A 22,095-nucleotide genomic window follows, 5' to 3' on the forward strand; every position below is an offset into this window, starting at 1 on the left:
CATTGGCCCGCCCGCCTCACGTGCCGCGCGCGTCCCCGCCTGCCCTCGGGCGGCCGGCGGCTGTGGCGGCGCGGGCCCATGGCGGAGAGCGGCGCCTGGCTGCTGGTGCTCAGCGCCGTGTTCCTCTGCAACGCGCTCAAGATCCTCCTGCCCTCCTGCTCCTCCCTCGTGAGTGATGCCGCTGGTGGGGGAGCGGGGGGCAGAAGGCCGGGGATGGCTGGGAGGGGACCCCGCGAAGCCGGCGGGGCGTCGAGGGGGTTCTCGCAGCACATGGGGGAGCGGCGCCGGGGCGGGAGCGCTCCCGGAGCGGCGCCGGGGCGGGAGCGCTCCCGGTGCCCTCCCCCGGCTGGGACGGGCAGGGTCTGGTCCTGCTGCTGGCCTTGGAGAGGAGAAGCTGATGCTGGAGATGCTGGAGCACAGCCCCGTGGCTGGGTGGCTCCCGCAGCCCCGGTTCCATCGGGGAAAATGAGTTACCCGTGAGTTCAGTGATGCTCCTGAGCCTCCAGCCCTGGGGATGCATGACGGAATCACGGAATGGTTTGGGCTGGAAGGAACCTTAAGGATGATCCGCTTCCAACCGCCGTGCCGTGGGAAGGGATCCTTCCAGCGGGCTTGGCTGCCCGGAGCCCCGTCCAGTCTGCTCTTGGACTCCTCCAGGGATGGGGCATCCACAGCTTCCCAGTTTTCGGGATGGGAGGGACAGCTTTGCTCAGTCTTGCATGTTTTCAACAGAGGGACGTGCCCATTGTTGAGATGGGAGATCAGTGGGTATGGAGGTTAAGGAGTTTAGTCAGTGTAGGAATAAATCTTAATAATCTTAACCACTGATCAGGGTGCCCCTGTGGTGATCTGAAGCATTCCTGTGGAAGCGCGGATAATGGAATTGAGGACAGATAAACTCTATGGCTGCCAGATAAACTCACATGTGTACAAAGATGCTGAAATCCCTGTCGCTCTGCTCTACCACGGAAATAACTTCACTGGCACAGAGATCAGCGTGCACTGTTCAAAAATGGACAACAATCCTTTAAACCTTAAATCACCCTCAGCAATTTGGGAAGCTGAACTCATTGTTGCTAGAGATGAGTGATGGAACAGCCATATGAGGAGAGGCTGAGGGCATTTGGTTCGTTCAGTCTGGAGGAGGCTGAGACTGGGATCTGCAGCTCCTCCCGAGGGACAGCTCTGATCTCTGCTCTGGCACAGGGACAGCACCCAGGGAGCAGCTGCAGCTGCGCCAGGAGGGATTTCGCTTGGATTTTAGGGAACGGTTCTTAATGCTTTGTCTCTTCGAGCCAGGTCTTAAGCTCTCAGAGACAAGCGTTATACCCGTGATAGCTCAGCTACCTCAGGTGGCATAAAAGTAGCAGGATGGCTCCTGTGACAGTGTTGGAAGCAAAAAAGTTTTTATAAAAGGCAAAGTAAAAAGCTCTTTATGGAGAAAAACCAAGCCAGGGCAAGAGGTTCTTGCTCCTGCTAAAACACTTCACAAAAGCGATTTACTTCTTTTGTTCTCTACTTTTTCTAGGTAATTGCTTAGGCGGGACTTTTTGCCTTCTGTCCAATTGGCTATCCTTAAGTTTGAGGCGAAGTCTCCAAGGTCCTATGAGGTGTCTTTAAACCAAATTGAGGAGAGAAACTTCTGGGCTTTTGTCCTTTTTAAGGAGACAAAGGGGAACTTGTTTACTCTGTCAAGAGGGGGCACATTCCTACAGGTTCTCCCCCAGAGGGTGCTGGCACTGCCCAGGCTCCCCAGGGAATGGGCACGGCCCTGAGGCTGCCAGAGCTCCAGGAGCCTTTGGGCCAGGGATGCCCAGGGTGGGATTGCTGGGGGTCTGGGCAGGGCAGGGGTGGGATTCAATCCCTTGTGGGTCCCTTCCAACTGAGGATATTCTAAGATTCTCTGAAGATCTGTGCTCAGCTTTCTGCTGTGGTTTGAGGCTGAAGAAGGCTCTCACTGTCTGCAGGCCTGAGAACAGCATCCATGGGGAAATAAATTACATGTGTCTTGGGGAACCTGGAAAATTTGCTAAGGAACAGCAAGAAAAAGATTCTGTGTCCTTTGTGCCTGCATTTCCATGGCAAACAGAGTTCAAGAGCCGACAAGCAGGTGGTGCCTCAAGAAAAGAAATTAGGAGAGTAAAAGGAAGGGAGAAAATGTTAGAATACTTGACAGTTGGAGCTGGAAATGGGAATGATCACAGAATCATTTAAATTGGAAAAAACCTTTAAGATCATTGAGTCCAGCTTGAGGCTGTTTCCTCTCATCTGTCACTTGTTCTCTTGTTACCTAAGGATTTCCTGCACCTCAGTGAAAGGGCCTTTTTATGGGAGGCTTTTGACATCATACTTTATACACACTAAAGCAAATCAGTGGAATTCTGGATCAGTAATGGATCATTTCCTTCACTTCTTAGATATCCAGGCTGTTACAGAAGGATGCAGAGCAGGAATCCCAGATGAGAGCTGAGATCCAGGCCATGAAGCAGGAGCTTGCCACCATCAGTATGATGGATGAGTTTGCCAGATATGCCCGGCTGGAGAGGAAGATTAACAAAATGACTGACAAACTCAAAACCCACGGTACAGTTCCATGTCTGCTCCCTGTTCCAAAAGGAAAAACATTTTCTGTTCCTGAAAAGCTGTCAGGAGTGTTTTCAGCTTTAAGTATTTTTATCCTTCAAACTTGCCTTCCCCATCTCACCCATTTTCAGTTTCCTTCCTTCCTTCCTTCCTTCCTTCCTTCCTTCCCTTCCCTTCCCTTCCCTTCCCTTCCCTTCCCTTCCCTTCCCTTCCCTTCCCTTCCCTTCCCTTCCCTTCCCTTCCCTTCCCTTCCCTTCCCTTCCCTTCCCTTCCCTTCCCTTCCCTTCCCTTCCCTTCCCTTCCCTTCCCTTCCCTTCCTTTCCCTTTCCCTTTCCCTTTCCCTCTCCTTATTTTTTTCCTATTTGAAGAGTTTACTTGTGTCTTTCCAGGAATTTCCTGGGATTCTCTGTGTAATTATTTATTCTTTCTCAGTGATGCTCATCACTGCATCCTGTTTTGAGTAAGTCAAGATAGAAATTACAGTGCGATACAGAACTGGCAGTTTGTTGTAGAAGGGTGTTTTAATATGGCTATAAGTCTTTTAGAAAGAGATTTTTAAACAGGGTAATGTCCAGCCTTGAAGAGTAAAATATTAAAAAAATACTAATTAAATGCAATTATAATTCATTATTATAAGCAATGGAAACTAATATTTTTTTTTCTTTAACAGTGAAAGCACGAACTGCCCAATTAGCCAAAATAAAGTGGGTCATAAATATTGTATTCTACATATTGCAGGTAAGTAAATATTTTGTTATGGGTACAACTTAACCCAAATGCTCAGTAGTGTTACAATTCTCTCCTGGTTTATTGGCCCATAGCTGGTCACTCAGGGCTTCCCCCAGCCCAGGGAGGAGCTGGAGCTGCTGCAGAGAGCCCAGAGGAGGCTCCAGGATGAGCAGAGGGATGGAGCAGCTCTGCTGGCAGGAAAGGCTGGCACAGCTGGCATTGTTCACCTGCACAGGAGAAGCTTTGGGCTGAGCTCAGTGTGACAGGACACAGGCAATGGCTTCAAACTGAAAAATTACAGGTTCAGGTCAAATATTAGGAAGAAATTCCTCCCTGGGAAAGGGGGCAGGCCCTGGCACAGGGTGCCCAGAGCAGCTGGGGCTGCCCCTGGATCCCTGGCAGTGCCCAAGGCCAGGTTGGACACTGGGGCTTGGAGCAGATCACTGGGTTTTTTTTATATATGACCCCAAATCCAGGAAAGTTCTGCTAGATGTAAATAAAATTCTGGCTTTGAAACCAAAATATACTTCTGCTGAGGATGCAAATCTCCACCTACAGCTGCCACACATTTCCCCACGGTGCCTCATCAGATTGTCTGAGTAGTTCTGACGTGATGCCAAAGAATTTGCTAACGAGGATGGCAGTGGTCAGCCTGAAGATTTCCTTAGGGGCCTATTAAAGTGAGTTGGACTTCTTGTAGGCAAAAATTCAGGCTAAAAAGGATCATCAGAATTTTAACAAATGCTGTGACTTTCTTAGACTCTGTTGGATTGGAAAGAGGGTCTTGAAAGAAAACAAGTTCTCCCTGCAACCTCGTAATATTGGGTATAAATTTAAGCTCATACCAAATCTAAAAATATTTTGAAGACGATAAAATAACAAAGAAACAATTCCCTTCCATTAGAATTTATTATTTGCTGTTTCCAGATAGCACTGGGAATGTACTTGGATGTGTGTTATTATCCAAACGAATAAAAATCCCCATTCCAGGCTGCCCTGATGATCTCTCTGATCTGGAAGTACTACTCCGAGCCCGTCACCGTGCTTCCAAGCAAATGGTTGGCTCCCCTGGAGCGCCTGGTGGCCTTCCCCACAGGAGTGGCAGGTGAGGAAAAGGACATTCCCAAGCCCCAGAGCATCCAGGGATTAACAGCAGCTGCTTCTCTGACTCCCAGAGCACAGGGTTCAAGTGTTTGAGCAGCTCTTCCGTGTGTGCTCAGTTCGGGTTTCTTCAAGTGATCACGGAATTCTGTCATTGTTATTTCCACCCAAACAGAGCATTGCCCTTCTCTGTATTGAATAGACCCTGGGGAAGATTTAAATCAGAAAATCACCCAAAAGGGAGTTTTCTTCACAGGTGTGCTATGAATAGCTATGTACTTACAAAACAACTGATTGCAACTTCAGAGGAAATTTACTTTTTACATCTCTCAAATCCTGAATTTAAGTTCAAGCAAAGCATTCTGCCAGGCGTTAAACTTAGATATTTTCTCTTGGGTCTGTAGCAGATGGTTTTAGCTCTGGGATGCACTCGCCACACTTCAGCTCATATTTGTGTATTTGGTGCTCTTTTCCCATGACAATCCCGAATTTCTTTGGGACCAGTATTGATTTATCTCCCATCTCTTGTATCTCCCTTTTGTATATAAAGAGTTTAGTTCCTGTTGACCTCATGAGTTCTGAGTTTCATTTCTTACACTTCCAAGGTTGTTTGCAGCTGCACAGGTTCCTCAGGGTTATTGATCCAACAACTTCAATCGTGATTTCTCCCTCTTTTCCAGGAGGTGTGGGAATTACCTGCTGGCTGGTGGTCTGCAATAAAGTTGTAGCTATCATGCTGCACCCCTTCAGCTGAAGGAATCCCAGCAATCCATGGACTCCCCAGCTGCATTTACATAATCACTGTTTCAAATTAATTTAAAAAAAAGGGACAGTTATCTTTCATGAGACAAGGTCTGAGACAATCCCTGTTGTTCCATTTGGATATCTGTCAGTCCTTTTGATTTTGCTTCCCAGAGTTTGTCTTTCATTTTGGAAAGAGCAGCATTGCTGGTTGTAAAACCTCAATTTGGTTTTAGTCGTGGCAGAACCATAAGGTTTTGTCATGGCCTGTTGTCACCAACATCTAAAAGTGTTGGATTTGTGGTTTTAAATCGGAAATGTGCTGGCTTTAGGAATTAATTTGGGAGCTTGGCTGGTTTTTTGCTGTAAAATGTGGTAGCTTCACCCTGAGGTGGGACCATGTTGGGTGGTGCAGTGGGTAGAGGGAGGTTGTTTGCTTGGCTAGGGGCAAAAGAAAGTTTCCTTGTGATTTTTTTACCCTAAAACTGGAATATTCTTGAGCTCTCCTAAAAAACCAGATGAGTTTAATGAAGATTTTATCTCTTAAGAGGTTTCTTCAGCTGCCAAGCACAGGCTGCTGTCAATGAAGTAGGAGACAGTGCTGTTCCTGCAGAGGGGATGCTGATTTAGCTTCCCACTCTGGAATTCCCAGAGGAATGATTCTTCTGCTATTCCAGGGCCTTTTCCTCCCTGCAGGAAGGAAGGGACCAGGACCCCTCCAAAATTGGCACCGCCTTTAAAAAGCAGTTCTAAAAGTCAGGTTATGTTATGTGTATATATATATGGATTAAATATTTTTGGTGGGTTTTTTTTTTTAATGGTAATTTAAAAATTGGGATTTTATATTAGGAATTGCATTTAGCCAACATGAAAATAAATATCAAGGAAAAAATGCTGTGATTGAATGTTATGTATAATTGTGATTTTATTAAAGAAATAAAGCTTTTCAACCCATCTTAGGTTTTTTCATCTCTTTTTTAATGTTAACTGCAGTTTTCATGAACAACCCACAAAAACCCCAAACAAACAAACCCAAAATGACAAAACAAATCCCAAACTCACCAAGACAACACCCTCACCCCCATGTTTGTGCATAAGGAAATACCGTTTAATTAACTCAACTAATTTATGTTTAAAATTTTTTTTCTAAACCTTTGAAGTGTTGCTGCAACAGGTTCAGCTCTGAATGCTTTTGTCATCTTTAAAAACTTTTGTAGTGTTATTTTGACATTTTTTAAAGTGCTATTGCCTTTAAAAATTAACAGAATGCCCCTAATTTTTCCAAACTTCACATGAATTTAGCAAGTATTTAATAAATTAGTGCGAGGAACGAAGCACAATCCTCCTCCCCTCACTTACATAACCTTAAACAAGGATTTTTAGAGGCTTTTTGGGGACTGGCTATGCCTGACTTGTCCAAAACAATGCTTTCCTCTTGCACATTCATCTCTGGATGTCAGCTGGGGAAGTTACCAGGCAAACTGCTTTGATAAGTTCTAACAGTGGGGAAGAACGAGGCTTTAGAGGTTTCTAATGCTCGTGAAAACAATGTAGGAGCAAATTATTTCTATTATCTGTGAATTCTGGAAGCTGGCTGGGGAGTGAAGGAACTAAAAAAGTGTTTTGTTTTATTGCATTGTTGGTCCTCACCCAGCAGCGAACCTTATGAAAGCTGGGTGCTCATCTCAGCAAGCTGGCAACCACCCAGCTTCCAAGTTCCAGCTCCTTGGGAATGCAAAAAACCTGGAAGTTCCTAAGCAGGGACTAACTTTTGCCTGGTAACAGGTAAAAATGATAAGGAATTCTTAATACAACACATTTTTGTGGAAACACACCAAGCACAGAATGGGATTTTTGTGACAACTGATTTGATTGCTTTGGAAAAAATCAAGGAAAGCAATTGCCAGTGCTTGTAAGATTTAATAAACATTTAATTAAAGTAAAACATTTGGTTTGTAACAGTCTGAATGTTTAAACTATCCAAAGGTAAGCTGATGTACTTAACTATCAGAAACAATTGTGTGTTCTCAGGAGCTGGTTTTAACGAGGAGAGTTGGACCCTGGCATGGAGTTTGGGATTTGCCTTGCCCCCCTCACTTGTCTGCCTTCACCCTTGTGCTGGTGGAACTGCAGGAGTTGTCTCCTTGCAGACATTCCTCCCCAAAGAGCTCCTTCATCAGGTGTTTCTTCCACTCCAGAGGCGCTGTCCTGCCAGCCCAGGGGGGTTTGCCCGAAAGAGGGCTCATAAGGCCCAAAGGAGATTTCTCCGCCGGGCACAGCAGCGTCACTGCAGCTCTGTTGCTTTGCATTTGGCACCTGAAGTGTGGAGCCCCTGATGCAAATTCTCAACAGCTTCTGAGATGTATTTTTTTTTCAGCCTAGTGGGGTCTTTGCTTGGCCTTGCACCTTCGCTCCTGGCTTTCTTTTTTTGCTGCTCATAGTGGTTTTTCTCTTCTTTTTCAACTTCTTCCACTGCCTCTCCCTCTTGATTGTTCTCTTCTACTCTTTGAGGATTTTGTTCAGATTTCATCAGAGCTTTCAACTCCTTTTTAAGAACTTCTGTCTCTTTTTCCATTTCTTTAATAAATTCTGATAATTTGCATTCTTCCATCAGTAGTTTGCCCCCTGAAATATTGTAGGCTTTAAGAACATGAAGAGTTACGAAGCTTTAAAAAGAGCAAGTATCACATCCTTATTTCACTGCTTCAGTTCTTATTATTGATGGTATTTCAAATACCATCTCTAATAAATACCACAGCATGGGGCAAGATTTAAACAACATAATTCTACCACTGAATCCAGGTTCATATCTTTATTTTTACTTTTTTTCATGGTGTTGAATTTAGTTAAATGGATTTAGCAGCCATTGTGTACAGCAATGGTTAATACAGTGCCAGAAAAGTCATCTACAATGCAGCAGAGAAACCAGGTGAGATCTGAACTCTTAATTGGATTTTCTTTCTCTAAATTCACAACAGAGTTGCTTGTGTCAAGCAGAATATACAGCAACTCTCTCACCTGGGAATGAGGGGGCTCCACTTTTCAGCAGGAAAAGGAACATGTATGCAGAAATGCCATTTATCAGTGCAGGGGACAGCTTCTAATGGATCCTGTGCTCTGCAGAGACTCACAGAGTACCCCCAAAATGAGACCTAATCCAAGCTTAAAGGAGAAATAAGAAGTTGCAGGAACTAAAGAAACCATGTCAGTCTTCAATAAAAGTCTACTATCAGTGAGAGAAACTCAAGATTTCACAGATTTTTCAGAGGGAGCATTGTATTCTCTACATTCTGTCAGTTTTAAAAGGGCATTTTAAAGACAAATGACTTTGGTTGTCTGGGAGGCTCTGGAAAGGCTGCAGGCTGAAAAGGCAGAGTACAAACCTCAGGAGTTAACACATGCCAGGTTACAGGGATGTGACCTGGCATCACCTGTTCCACCTGGGCAAATATGTGACCTGGAGGTCTCCTGCCATTTGTGACACATCTAGAATGGTGGCACTCAGACATTTTCTTTTCCTAAAAGCCTTAAATGAAATACAAGGAATGCTTCTAGAAAGAAAAATATGAATGAGGGAACAGCAGTGGCTTTTTCTTTCCTCTGTTCTATGGAATTTGTTCAGAATAAAGATGATTATAGATGAGTCCCTTGCATATAACTTTTCCATGAGAACACAGTGGCTGAGATTTCCATAAAACCTCTTTCCAGGGATCACTAATGAGGAACTGCTCCCAGCCCTCACAGTCCTTTTCCTTTTCCAGCCATGGAAATATGTTCACATCGGTGATGAAGATTCCCAGCTACCATTTTGAGATCAGTGTTTGATTAGTGTGGACTAACAAGTGTTAATTATCCTGTTACAGACAGAACACTGAATTTTTACCACCCTGAGCTTTGGGAAAGAACAGCAGGGTGGAGATGCCACATCCTGCAGAGCAGCTCTGCTCTCAGTGCAGCACCACCAGCAGCTGCATTTTCCAACCCAGACGATTCTGTGATTTCAGTGACACCTCACTCATCATTTGGAACGAGTTCCTGTCAGCCAGGTGCCAGTGAAGGGCTGTCAGAACCACACAAATTACCAGGACTTCTGGTAATTTGCAAAGATCAGGTGAATTTCTGAGAGAAACATTAAACCTACCTCTGTGTGTCCTGTTTGAAGTTTCTGGCACTTCCTTGGTTGCTTGCTTTTCTTTTTTACCCTGGCCATCTGAGCACACCTCCTTTGCTTTACCTTCTCCACCCTTTTCTCCTCTTTTCTCCTACAATTGGCAATTAAAGGTAAAAATAATGAGGGAATGCTTGTTTAGTGACTTTTAAAAGGACACAATCAGTGCAATACTTATAAAAAGATGGGTCATTTCTATCGCTGCTGCATTGTTTTTTCCATCACAGCATTATTTCTGTACTGTAATCACACTCACGCAAAATCCACATCCTAGATGACGGATCAGGCTATCCAGGCATATTTCTGCAACTTAGGGAATAAAACACACCTTAGCTGAGAGTTTAAACAGGGGATTGCATTTAATCCAGATCTTTCCCACCTTTTTTAGCTGGACTGGGTTTTTTACTGTTTCCTGGAGCTGGGACAGCAGCAGTTCTCTGAAACTCTCTTTATCTACTTGTACTGATCTGTCTACTCTCAGACCTGTTGAATAGGACAGACATTAGCAATACAGTAATTTCTGGAATTAGGTTGTTGATATAAATAAAATATATCTCTGACAACTGACAATACTGGTATGTGACCAAGAATTTTAACGTCTCCTTCTTTAATTCATATCTTAATGCCCTTTAAAAAAGAAATAATTTGTTCTGCTGAATCTATAAATGCTGAAACTGGGCACAAACCTGGATTTCTGAACCTTTTCATCTGTACATCAGTGCATCCTAAACATATGTATATACATAAATATCTATATAAAATATGCTACTAAATATATTTTCAGTTAGAACAGGTAAAGTCAGACAAGTGTGTCTATGCCCCAGAAACCACATGGGCTTAATTCTTGGTTCCATTCTAGTGTAAATTTGAGAGGTCTGCTATGAAGCCTCAGAGTTCAGTTTCCTAAATTTGGATCTTTATGGAACCCAGCTCATGGAAAATGCTTAACACTGTTTGAAATATCAGTGGTCTTTGGAAGAGATTCCAAGGGAGTGACTGAATGAGATGTTCAGAGAAATATGGATATGAGGTAGAGAAGATGAGTATATTTTTGGAATAATTTTGACACAAGTACAGCAGCTGAGAAAGCTGCTACCACCAGAGCAGCAAGAACGGGATCTCACCCACATGCACAGTCACCATCTTCCCCAGTTTTGGGCTCAGAAATCAAAGGATAAAACGCACAACAATGGTGCCCCGGGGTGTTGGCAGCTGGGCGGTGAAAGGGATGCTGGTGGCCGGCCTGGCATGGAGGAATTGTGCTCCCAGTCGCTCCGGGAGCTTTCCCAGCCGGGATCAGCGGGGCGTTCCCCGGGACCGGGGCTAGGGGGCGCTGCCGCCCCAGGTGAGCCGCCGCCACCTGCCCGCGCTCCGCTCCCGGCCGCAGCTGGGCAACCCACGGCTCCAGCCAAAAAATCCAGCCCAGGTACGCGCACAGAGCTTTCGGGACACCTAAGGAAGCCTCCCTCCAGACATTTATCAGCATCGCTAAAAAACCCAGCTCCAAATTTCCTGCTGGCTAAAAACTATTTTGTGAACGTCCACTAGGAAATAATGACCTGAAGAGGCAACTCTTCGGAAATCTGCTAAAGGAAAATTCAAGTCAGTAGTGAAAAGGAAAACAAATTGTCAGCAATTCCAGCTCTGGGTTTCCAAATCCATTAACTGGCAGAGAATGAAACATTTTTCTAAAAATTCCAGAGGATTGGGCAACTTTGCTTGGAAGCTTTTCATACAAAATATCATGTCTCTCTCCAACTAAGCTCCCTTATCTCGTTTAAAGGAAAGAAGAATTTAAATAATAACAGTGTCTCAAGTACCATAATTGAATAGCAATATTCAATATTCTGTTGAATGTAAGGCCATATGTGAGTAAAATTTTTAAAAATGGTAGTTCTGTGGTGTAACTAAAACAGGAATTCAGAGTTTCATTAAAAATGCGTCCGACTTGGTATGAGAACCAGGAATATGTGTTTTTCTTAATTTTACACCTTGAATTACCAATCTTTTCCCTGTGGTTCACTGGGGATTTGGGCAGAGTTAATGGGTTTGCAAAGGCAATGAAGAGAAAAGAAATCAGCAACTGAATGTGGTAAGATTTTGTATTGCTGCCATGATTCGAGGAATTCTGTGAGAAGCATTTCCAGCAGATAAGTTTGCTAAGGGCTCTTTGGTACCCACATGAACAAAGTCCTGATTGCTGCTTAACTTTAGGAGCAGCAATATCTGATCAGTGTTTTCAAGAGGTGCCTCAGCCAGGGACGTCCATGTTTAGATCATTCCATCCCAAATTCTGGGTGTAGTGGGGGCAAACTGGGGCATCTCAAACAGTGCTGCTTGGTTTTAATCAGCTGTAATCCCCCTCCAGGCAGCTGCCCTTGGAATGTTGGGTAGCCAAGACTGCATGGAACAGATATTTCTCCCCAATATCTATGAGCATCCATGTGAAAGAAATATTCTTTACTAAAAAGCTCTTTCTTCCTGGGTAGAACTTAATTTATGTTGTTCTTTTCTATCATTCAAGCCTTTAAACTCCCTGAACCTTTTCACGTTTTCAGCCCACAAAAAAGCACTACTTTGGCATTTAATTTGGAATAAACCTCCCAGTTCTAAAACAGTGGAAGTGTCACTTAACTAAACAAGAGAAGAAGATGGTCACAGACATACTTAGGTCATTAGGAACCCAATCACTTCTGTCCCTCAGGGCTTTTGGCATCCGATTTGCATAAATATTCCGTACGTAAAGTTGCCGATCCTTTTCCTAAGAAGAAATAAACATTGTTAAGCTTCTGATATGCATTAAAAATTACTTTTTACCTGCTTAATTTGCCCATGCTGGTTGAAACCCATCAGGGATTTTGCCTTTTGCCAGACCCACGTGGTCTTTGTCATTTACATTTTTCCAGAATAAATATTTGTTGACTTTACTTCCTCTTTTTTGTTGATTTTTTAAAAGATTCATTTACTCAGTGCCCTTGTCATATGCTCAGTTGGTTCACAACCTGTTGTGACATGAAACCCAGAGGCACATTTTGACATTTATTTAGCAAGATTCCTCTTTCCTTAAGGAAATCTTTCTTAAACACAGAGGAGAGATCTCAGCAACACTCTCACCACTCCAGCCTTCAGTGGGGAAAAAATTAGGAGCTTCATTTATTTGGGAAAATTACAAGTTATTGTGCAAGTGGAATGGCCTGAAATAAGACAGGTGCCTAAAACTATGAATTTGTAAGGATAAACTCTGTTCTGGCACAGAAATAAGGTTGATAAGTATGTCTGGTCTTCTTTGTGGTAAATCAAGAGAAGATTTTGTGGATCCAAATAGAAAATTCAGAGACCTGAACACACAGAAAACTGTGTGGAAAAGAGATGAAACAGAACTATTTTAGAGAAGAGTTAAGGTGAGAATGATTTGGAATAATTTGCATTTTGGGACAGTTTTATATTAGTGCTCCTGAGATTATAATTGTTCCCATCTCTCAGATCTGCATGTCCAGGAGGAGATCAAACTCTGACAGGGAAAAAAGCTCTGCCAAGTACCAGGAGGGAACTTCTGCACCTGCTACACAGGGAAGAGGGATAAACAACACCCCTGTGCAGCAATCCCAGCCTCCAGGAACCCTCAGGAACTGCCTGTCCTGCCCTTCACAGTGTCTGGGAAAACTCCCCTTAACATCTTCCACAGGTATTTGATTCCATTTAGGAAGAGAAAGCTCCCCAGTGGGATCACCTTGACACAGAAATATAGAAATAAGTGTATTTTAACTGTGTTACAAACACAGTTATGAAAAAGCCACAAGGGATTCCAGGTTTTCTGGAATGTGTAAAGGTTTTCTTCATTACAACTCATAATAGATCCCATTCCTGGCAGTTTTAGCTTTAAATCCATTTAGTTTTCCTGTATGTTTGATTTACAAGCATTACAAAAGGTGCTGAACTGGACCTATTTATCCCAAAAACATTTGTCTAAAAATGAAACTGGAATTTAAGCAAAGTCTTGGAACATTTCTACAGGTTTCTTTTCTTAAATTCTAGTTTTGCAGGTTTTGATATTTGGCTCATTTTGACTTGTTTCTCTGAGGGAGATCATTTAAAGTGAGTAGATGAATATATCTGACCCCAATCTGGCAAAATGGTAACACATTGGTGTGGATTTTGGGTCAATTTATGATGCATTAATCTCTGTTTCAATTCATTATAGAACTGCTTCTAACAAATAAACTCCCCAATAATGCCAGAATTTGACATTTCTGGCTTTTTTAGTCGATTATAGACACAAGAAGGAATCCAAATTCCATTAGTAAACACTGTAAAAGAAGCAAAAGGAATAGGTAACATTAAATACTTGAATTTTCCGGTAGAGATAGAAACCTGGATAAAATCTGAAATACCTTAATTTTTTGGTGAACGATCTTAATTTCCATTAGCAAGTTCTTTGTGGTCATTGTAGCTTCCAGGAGTTTTTTATTCTTGCTTGCCAGCTGATGACTAAAGGCGCTGCTGTTCAGCTTCAGCTGCAATTCCAGACTCTTAAAAAATTAACAGATTTTACCATTCTCAGTGTGACACTTGGAAAACTTCAGTTCTTGACTGATTTAAAATATAAGTGTGCTAATATAAGGAAATGTAAGCTCATAATTATAGATAATAATTATTATCTTCTAATTATAGATATTATATTCTAATGATAGTAATATAAATAATATTATAAAGTACATTGTAAACAATATATTGAAGTATACTGAAGAATCGGATAAGTTAATTTCAAAGTAAGAAAAAATGGTTTTCAGCCTATTTCCACTAAACAAAAGGTTTTGGCATTCTATCATAAAAATAAGGCCATATGTTATCTTTCTGATAGATTAATTAATACAACCATCTTTGAGAAATATTAAGGCTTTCTGTTCACAGAGACCTATGAACTGTAGCAGAATAAGGAGGCTTAGTGTAAATGAAAATCTGGTGATTAATTGGGTTTTTATCTTCAGAACCCAGGGCCATGCACTGAAATTCCAGTTCCTAAAAGTATTGGGTGGACACCAAACCCAGTGTGATTTTATAGCTCCTCACTCCCAGAAACAGAAAGTTTTTAAAAGAGACTCTGAATTCAGCTGTTCATATTTACAGTTTCTCTTAAGATTTCCTGGCTCTTTATTTAATTCTATGCATAATAAACCCCATAGGAAATAGAAATGAATTCCTGGAGGACCATGGAAATTTCCCTCTTCCAGTTTTGTAGTAAAAATTGTGTTCCTAACTTTTTGTGCTGGAGTCGGTGAGAGTAAAGAAACATGAGATATTAAAAGGAGATTAATTATCTCCTCTTGAACTTCCCTAGACGCAGGAGGCCACTGCATTAAGCAGCATCCAGTGTTACAGGGTTATATCACAATCATTTGTCTGATAAGAAGCAGCCTAAAATTTTCCTCTATTCCTGCACTGAAATCTCTCCTGCTCGATGACCCTTGTGATTCCCTCCCAATTTAGGATATTCTACGACTCTACATTCCACAAATACAATAATTTGCAGGCATTACCTGTATCCTCTCATCCTTTGCTTCCAATGTTTTGTTGAGGACTGACAACCTGCGATTAAGTTCCTCCCTCTCTGCCAGAGCTTTGTCTTCTGACAGCACAACCAAAGTCTTCAGGTCACCTTTAGTTCTCCTCAGCTCCGCTTCAACTTTTTTCAGCTCGCGGGCTGTGTTTTTCTCGGCCTCCTGGGACATTTTCAGGAGGTTCCTGAGGTCCGCCAGCTCATTCCTATGCCCTGCCAGCAGCTCCTGCAGGTGGCTCTCTGCGTTGCTGTACCTGTCGATGGCCCTGGCGTGCCGCTGGTTCAACTCTTTCAAAGCCAGGTTCTCGAAGCTCGAGGTCTCGATTTTCCTTTGCAAGTCGAATATTTCGTTCTTCAGCTCTTTGATTTTGTGGATCCTGGCTGAGGAGATTCGCTGGGCCGTGGCGGTTTTGTCCTGGTAAACCACCCCGCTCTGCAGGGTCAGAAAGGAGGCGTTCAGATTGAAGGTTTTTGCAGCTGGCCATTTCTTCCCTTCTGCATTGAGAGCAGAGCGAGTTGGCATTCAGAGACAGAAATTATTTGAGACAAATCAATCACTGTGTGCTTTCTCTGCTCACATAAAGTCCTACTACTAATTAACTCCTACTCCTAAACTGCTCATCCAACTACAGAATTGTGGTTTCTTCACAAAATGCCCAAAACTCTTCTGTTCAATGAGCAGCCTTGTCTAGGGGAAGGTTCCCTGCCCATGGCAGGGAGTGGGACAAGATGATCTTTAAGGTCCCTTCCAACCCAAACCATTCTAGGATTGTGTGATTCAAATGATTCACTGATAAATGCATTACATATTTTTTATCTGTGTCTTTCTGTGGCTGCAGCAGACCACAGCTAGCAGCCAATGGAAAAAAATGGAAATAAATCAATGGAAATCGATTTTCAATCTGTGGAAATCAGTTTTCTTCCTTTAAATCTTGCATTTCACTAACAAAGACACAATCTGATTAACCCAATTCAACCCATCAGAATCTACACCTTGAATAGGTGCATGATTAAAAACCAAACCAAAACAAAACACCAACAAAAAACAGTAGAGTAATTTAGAGGTCTGCAAGGACTCAAAAACCAACGTGCTCCCAACAGCACATGGTTGAAATCCCTGCAGCTGGGATTTCTAACCAGTTTTCTACAGCTTTCCAGTCAGCTTTGAATTAAATTACATTTTTAAATAAACCTTAAATGCTCATTGCATCCAACAGGTGTGCAGTTGTCTACGAGGTTTCTAAACAGCAATTAAAAATATATTAATGGGCTACTTCTCGGTGTGCTGCTGCCATTTGCCTCTCCTTATGGCCAGGATTCTGGCTGAATTACTCTCATTTGCTTTTCCTGAAGCAGGATTAGAATTTAAAACTATTAAAGACTATAAATCTGAGTGTGTTCCCCTTTTTCAGGCACATATTCATCTTTACTACAGCTCTCACGACATTTCAAGAAGTATTTTGCTAAAAAGTTTATTATAATTTATAGATCGCCTCATATTTTATGGGTAAAACAGGCAAGGTCCTGACTTAAAAAAACACCAGAATAAAAGGACAGATCTTTACAAGAATTTATGTTGAATCCAGTATTTTTTGCAGGACAATTCCACTGCAGGAAAACTACAAGAAGACCACAAATAATGTCACACAAGTATTTGCAAATTACATTCCCTTACTATTTTATTACATTACATTAAAATTTTATTAAATTACATTATCTTACTATTCTATTTTGCCAGAAAGGACTGAGAGGATAGAAAAAAAAGGGCAAATACCTTTCTGCAAAAGCTGTCAGAATTTCTGTAAAATGTATTTCATTTCCAGTAGTGTCGGACAAGCAAAAATAAACACTTTATTGAAATGACATATAAAATCTACAAATATATACAATAAATCACCCACCACAGGTTTTTTGCTAACTAGATATAAAAAAAGTAATTATTTTTTCTGGCCTGCTACTTTTATGCCAGTATAACTTCTTGACAGCAGCAAATAATAACAGAGATTATAAGAGAGACAATTAGTGGTCTTCTGTTTTTTTGGATTGATTTCCATTTTGTAGCTTTGGTAAATCAAGATGAAATTTAGAAGCTCAGCAGGAAAAGGCTTGCTGGTTTTCCATGCATTTTTGTGATGTGGCCTGGTAGGATTTAAGGATTTAAGAAAGGAATGGGTCTAGATGGGAAAAGATGCAGACATGGAGAGATTCCTCACTGTTAACAGTGGCATAAATTCCATGTACATTTACATCTTCCTTCTCTATGCTCATTCCATGGAGGCACAAATTCATTTCACAGGATACACCATGACCCAGCTGGCCACAAAATGGCAATTTTCTGGTCAAAACTGACACTTTTGTGCATTATTTTTACCCATTTTCCTGAAGAAAGGCTTTTTCAGACTTGCCAGGTGACACCAGACTTGCCAGGTCAGGCAGCAAAATGTGGCAGAGCCATTTTCAGGTCCTTGGGTTAAAGCTGAGGAATGAGGATTGCCAAGGGGCTCCCACATCCCAGGTGATCTCCCTTTGGATCACTGACTATTGTGAGATAACACAGCAGGGAATCTCTCTCTCTTTGCCTTCCCTCCCCTTACTGGTGTTTGAAACAGAATTTATTTTATATATATGTATAATAGATAAAATATGCTAAAATATATATTATATAGTCTATACTTTGTATAATATTATACATAATATTATACATAATACAACATGTATATTTATTATAGATTATATACATTATATGCAATATACATTATATTAATTATAAATATAAAAATAATATAATATAATATAATATAATATAATATAATATAATATAATATAATATTATATTATATTATATTATATTATATTATATTATATTATATTATATTTATTTATTACATTACATTACATTACATTGCATTATATTATATTATATTATATTATATTATATTATATTATATTTATTATATTATAAATCCTCCTTTCACTGAAAAACTGTTGTCCTTCTCTTGCTAATTATCAGAAAAAAAAGCCAAATAAAGGGAACAATGATATTTCTTAAGAGAGTCTCATGCTTCCAGAAATATCTCCTACTACCAGAAAACAAATTTACCTTTTTTACCACCCTGGGCATAGAGACACTGTCCACATTTCTTTCTTTCCTTTCTTGTCTTGGCCTTTTTTTGTGTTTCCTTCTCTTCAGTTCCTGGTGTTTCTAAAGGTTTGCCTCCAGGGTCAGTCACTGAGAAAGCTCTTGGAATCATCCCTGGGAGAATGTTCACTTGTGTCTCCTCCACCTTACCTGGGATTTCAATAGTATTTCATGTCATAAAAATATAATTAATCACATTTTTCAAGAATTAGACAGCAAATCAGATCACAAAATTAACTAATCCCTTGAAACAGCACAAAAACCACCTTAGCTGTCAGATTAACACTCTAAGCAGAAGATAGAGAAGAACCTAAAACTATTTTAATATGCTTGTAAAAAGCATATTAAGCATATTAAGCATATTAATGATTTATTTTATTTAGCATAAAATAAATCATTCTAAGTAATTTTCTAAGTTGTTTCTGAACAGCTGTTATGCTTTTTTATTTTTTCCTTTTTTTCCCCATTTTTTTTTCTTTTTTTTTCCCCTTGCCAAGGCTACTGGAAAGTGCAAGAACAGATAATTTTATTCAGTTTATTCTCCTGGCAGAATTATTTAAACACTGTAGTTCAGGTAAAAATTATTTCTTGGGATATGGCTTGATACCCATTCCATTTTCTTATTATCATGCTCCAATCCACTTCAGGTGAGGAGAGGCAAGTTTTGCCTTGAGCCACAGTTGTGGAAAGGCATTAGATTCTTAACATACCTGAAAGTGAGATGAAAACACAAAAGAGGTTAAATGTTGGGACCCTAAGTGATAATTCAACTTTTATTTTTTGCATAAAAGAGGAAAAAAATAGAAAAGTAGGAAAATATTTGCTAATAGGAGGTTTTGAGAGTGACAATGTCACATTCATTTCATAGCAACAACAGGGCCATAGAGAATTCATCTTTGTTCCCTTAAAATTCATTTATAAACAAAGAATCTTACACAGTAGAAGGATAGGTTGTATATTTTGGGGGTCTAAAAGGAGCATGGCAACTGTGGAAAGGAAATTTGAGGGGGGTTAAAATGGTGTTTTAGTTCACATGGGTTTTAACACGTCCCCTTCACTAACAAAATATGAAACTATTTTCTTAGTACCTTCTAACTCCTTTGTTGCCTTTTTTGCTTTGTGCTGGCATTCCATTTTAAATTAAATTTCTGAAATGGGAGAAGGGAATCGCATAGCTCCCAAAGAAAATTAAAAAACGTAATTCAGGATTGCACAGAACATTTTAGGCTGAATCAAAACAGTTTCATTACTCTTAATTCCTTTGCATGAACAGTTTTTCCTTGTGGAATACTGAGGAATGCCACAGTCCTGCTAAATCTGAGGCAGTGCAATAACCCACAAGAGATGAGAAATCATATTTTGAGCATTAGGCAAAGCCCAGGTTGATTCACAGATCTGTATTTGTGTCAAAATTTGATTTGGCACTGCCAACACTTTCTAGGCAAATTGTCTTTAAAGCAAATTACCTAAAATGAAACTTAAAACTATTGCTTTAATTTGTTTTGATGAGTAGTGGGGCCTGAATCTGCTCATCCAGTGCAGCTGTTGAGAAGTAAATAAAATAGAAAAGAAGATGGGAAAACCAAAGAAGAAGAAACAGAGATATGAAATGAAAGATACTGCAATAGAATTAACGAGGCAGGGGCTGGAATGGACAAACTCCAGGAGAATTTATGTTGAAAAAGTGCAGGAATAAAAACTATTGCCAAATTCCTGTGCTGAAGATGAAAGTGTCCTGTCCACCTGGACACACAACCCCACACCCAGCGCCATGTCCTGGCACCTCCTCAATGTCCCACAACCCAATGCCGAGCTCCACGTCCTGGCAGTCCCCTCAGTGTCCCAAAACCCACACCCAGTGCCATGTCCTCGTAGTCCCCTCAGTGTCCCAAAACCCCACACCCATGTCCTGGCAGTCCCCTCAGTATCCCAAAACCCACACCCAGTGCCATGTCCTGGCAATCTCCTCAGTGTCCCAAAACCCACACCAAGTGCCATGTCCTGGCAGTCCCCTCAGTGTCCCAAAACCCACACCCAGTGCCATGTCCTTGTAGTCCCCTCAGTGTCCCAAAACCCCACACCCATGTCCTGGCAGTCCCCTCAGTGTCCCAAAACCTCACACCCAGTGCCATGTCCTGGCAGTCCCCTCAGTGTCCAAAACCCCACACCCAGCCCCATGTCCTAGAACCTCCTCAATGTCCCAGAGCCCCACACCAAGCTCCAAGTCCTGACAATCCCCTCAGTGTCCCAAAATCCCATATCCAACCCTATGTCCTGGCACCTTCTCAACGTCCTACCTGGACACACAACCCAAAACCAGCCCCATGTCCTGGCAGTCCCCTCAGTGTCCTAAAACCCCACATCCAGCCTCATGTCCTGGAACCCCCTCAGTGTCCCACAACCCTACACCAAGCTCCGTGTCCTGGCAAACCCCTCAGTGTCCCAAAATCCCACATCCAACCCCATGTCCTGGCAGCTCCCTCAATGTCCCACCTGGACACACAACCCCAAACCCAGTGCCATGTCCTGGCAGTCCCCTCAGTGTCCCAAAACCCACACCCAGTGCCATGTCCTGGCAATCTCCTCAGTGTCCCAAAACCCCACACCATGTCCTGGCAGTCCCCTCAGTGTCCCAAAACTCTCACCCTGCCATGTCCTGGCAATCTCCTCAGTGTCCCGCAACCCCACACCCAGTGCCCCATGTCCTGGCAGTCCCCTCAGTGTCCCAAAACCCACACCCAGTGCCATGTCCTGGCAGTCCCCTCAGTGTCCCAAAACACCACACCCAGTGCCATGTCCTGGCAGTCCCCTCAGTGTCCCAAAACCCACACCCAGTGCCATGTCCTGGCAGTCCCCTCAGTGTCCCAAAACACCACACCCAGTGCCATGTCCTGGCAGTCCCCTCAGTGTCCCAAAACCCACACCCAGTGCCATGTCCTGGCAGTCCCCTCAGTGTCCAAAACCTCACACCCAGTGCCCCATGTCCTGGCAGTCCCCTCAGTGTCCAAAACCCCACACCCAGTGCCCCATGTCCTAGAACCTCCTCAATGTCCCAGAGCCCCACACCGAGCTCCAAGTCCTGACAATCCCCTCAGTGTCCCAAAATCCCATATCCAACCCTATGTCCTGGCACCTTCTCAACGTCCTACCTGGACACACAACCCGAAACCAGCCCCATGTCCTGGCAGTCCCCTCAGTGTCCTAAAACCCCACACCCAGCCTCATGTCCTGGAACCCCCTCAGTGTCCCACAACCCTACACCAAGCTCCGTGTCCTGGCAAACCCCTCAGTGTCCCAAAATCCCACATCCAACCCCATGTCCTGGCAGCTCCCTCAATGTCCCACCTGGACACACAACCCCAAACCCAGTGCCATGTCCTGGCAGTCCCCTCAGTGTCCCAAAACCCACACCCAGTGCCATGTCCTGGCAATCTCCTCAGTGTCCCAAAACCCCACACCATGTCGTGGCAGTCCCCTCAGTGTCCCAAAACTCTCACCCTGCCATGTCCTGGCAATCTCCTCAGTGTCCCGCAACCCCACACCCAGTGCCCCATGTCCTGGCAGTCCCCTCAGTGTCCCAAAACCCACACCCAGTGCCATGTCCTGGCAGTCCCCTCAGTGTCCCAAAACCCACACCCAGTGCCATGTCCTGGCAGTCCCCTCAGTGTCCCAAAACCCACACCCAGTGCCATGTCCTGGCAGTCCCCACAGTGTCCACCTGGACACACAATCCCACACCCATCCCCATGTCCTCCCCTAACTCCTCTCTGTTCTCCCTGTCCCCAGGCACCCACAGGTGAAGGATGCCACCTTGTCCCGTGTCCTCCCTGGGAATCTACCCCTTCTTCCACCCCCGTGTGTGCTGTCCCCTCATGGCCTCACCCGCTGCCGTCACCGGCCTCCATCCCTGTTGCTGTGGGAAATGGCGGCAGCACCCTGGCAGCGGGGTGTCACCCTTTTCCTCCCTCTTCCCTCCCTCTTCCCTCACCCCAGACCCAGCAGAGGAGCCTGTGTGTGTATTTCCACCCTCACATTTCAGTACCATTCCAGGGTTTTAATGGGAATTTGGCAATGTGG

At 42.9% G+C, this 22,095-nt stretch overlaps 2 protein-coding genes across 2 annotated transcripts; one reads left to right on the top strand and one right to left on the bottom strand.

Moving 5' to 3' along the window:
- The first annotated feature begins 3 nt into the window (after positions 1–3).
- GET1 (guided entry of tail-anchored proteins factor 1) lies at positions 4–6,108 on the top strand. The gene is made up of 5 exons (XM_068179605.1): positions 4–168; positions 2,418–2,583; positions 3,254–3,321; positions 4,303–4,417; positions 5,094–6,108. Exons 1-5 carry the CDS (start codon positions 79–81, stop codon positions 5,165–5,167), a joined length of 513 nt encoding a protein of 170 aa, XP_068035706.1. The 5' UTR covers positions 4–78; the 3' UTR covers positions 5,168–6,108.
- Positions 6,109–6,705: 597 nt separating this feature from the next.
- On the bottom strand, positions 6,706–21,897 carry LCA5L (lebercilin LCA5 like). Its single transcript, XM_068179595.1, is given in 9 exon segments — positions 6,706–7,453; positions 7,455–7,779; positions 9,296–9,416; positions 9,702–9,805; positions 11,990–12,083; positions 13,714–13,851; positions 14,860–15,374; positions 17,980–18,163; positions 21,813–21,897. Coding segments are annotated over 8 exon segments (1,707 nt in total). The 5' UTR covers positions 18,131–18,163; positions 21,813–21,897; the 3' UTR covers positions 6,706–7,194.
- Between the last annotated feature and the right edge of the window lie 198 nt (positions 21,898–22,095).

This window comes from Anomalospiza imberbis, chromosome 2 (assembly GCF_031753505.1).
Source record: "Anomalospiza imberbis isolate Cuckoo-Finch-1a 21T00152 chromosome 2, ASM3175350v1, whole genome shotgun sequence".
NCBI classification, from domain to species: domain Eukaryota; kingdom Metazoa; phylum Chordata; class Aves; order Passeriformes; family Viduidae; genus Anomalospiza; species Anomalospiza imberbis.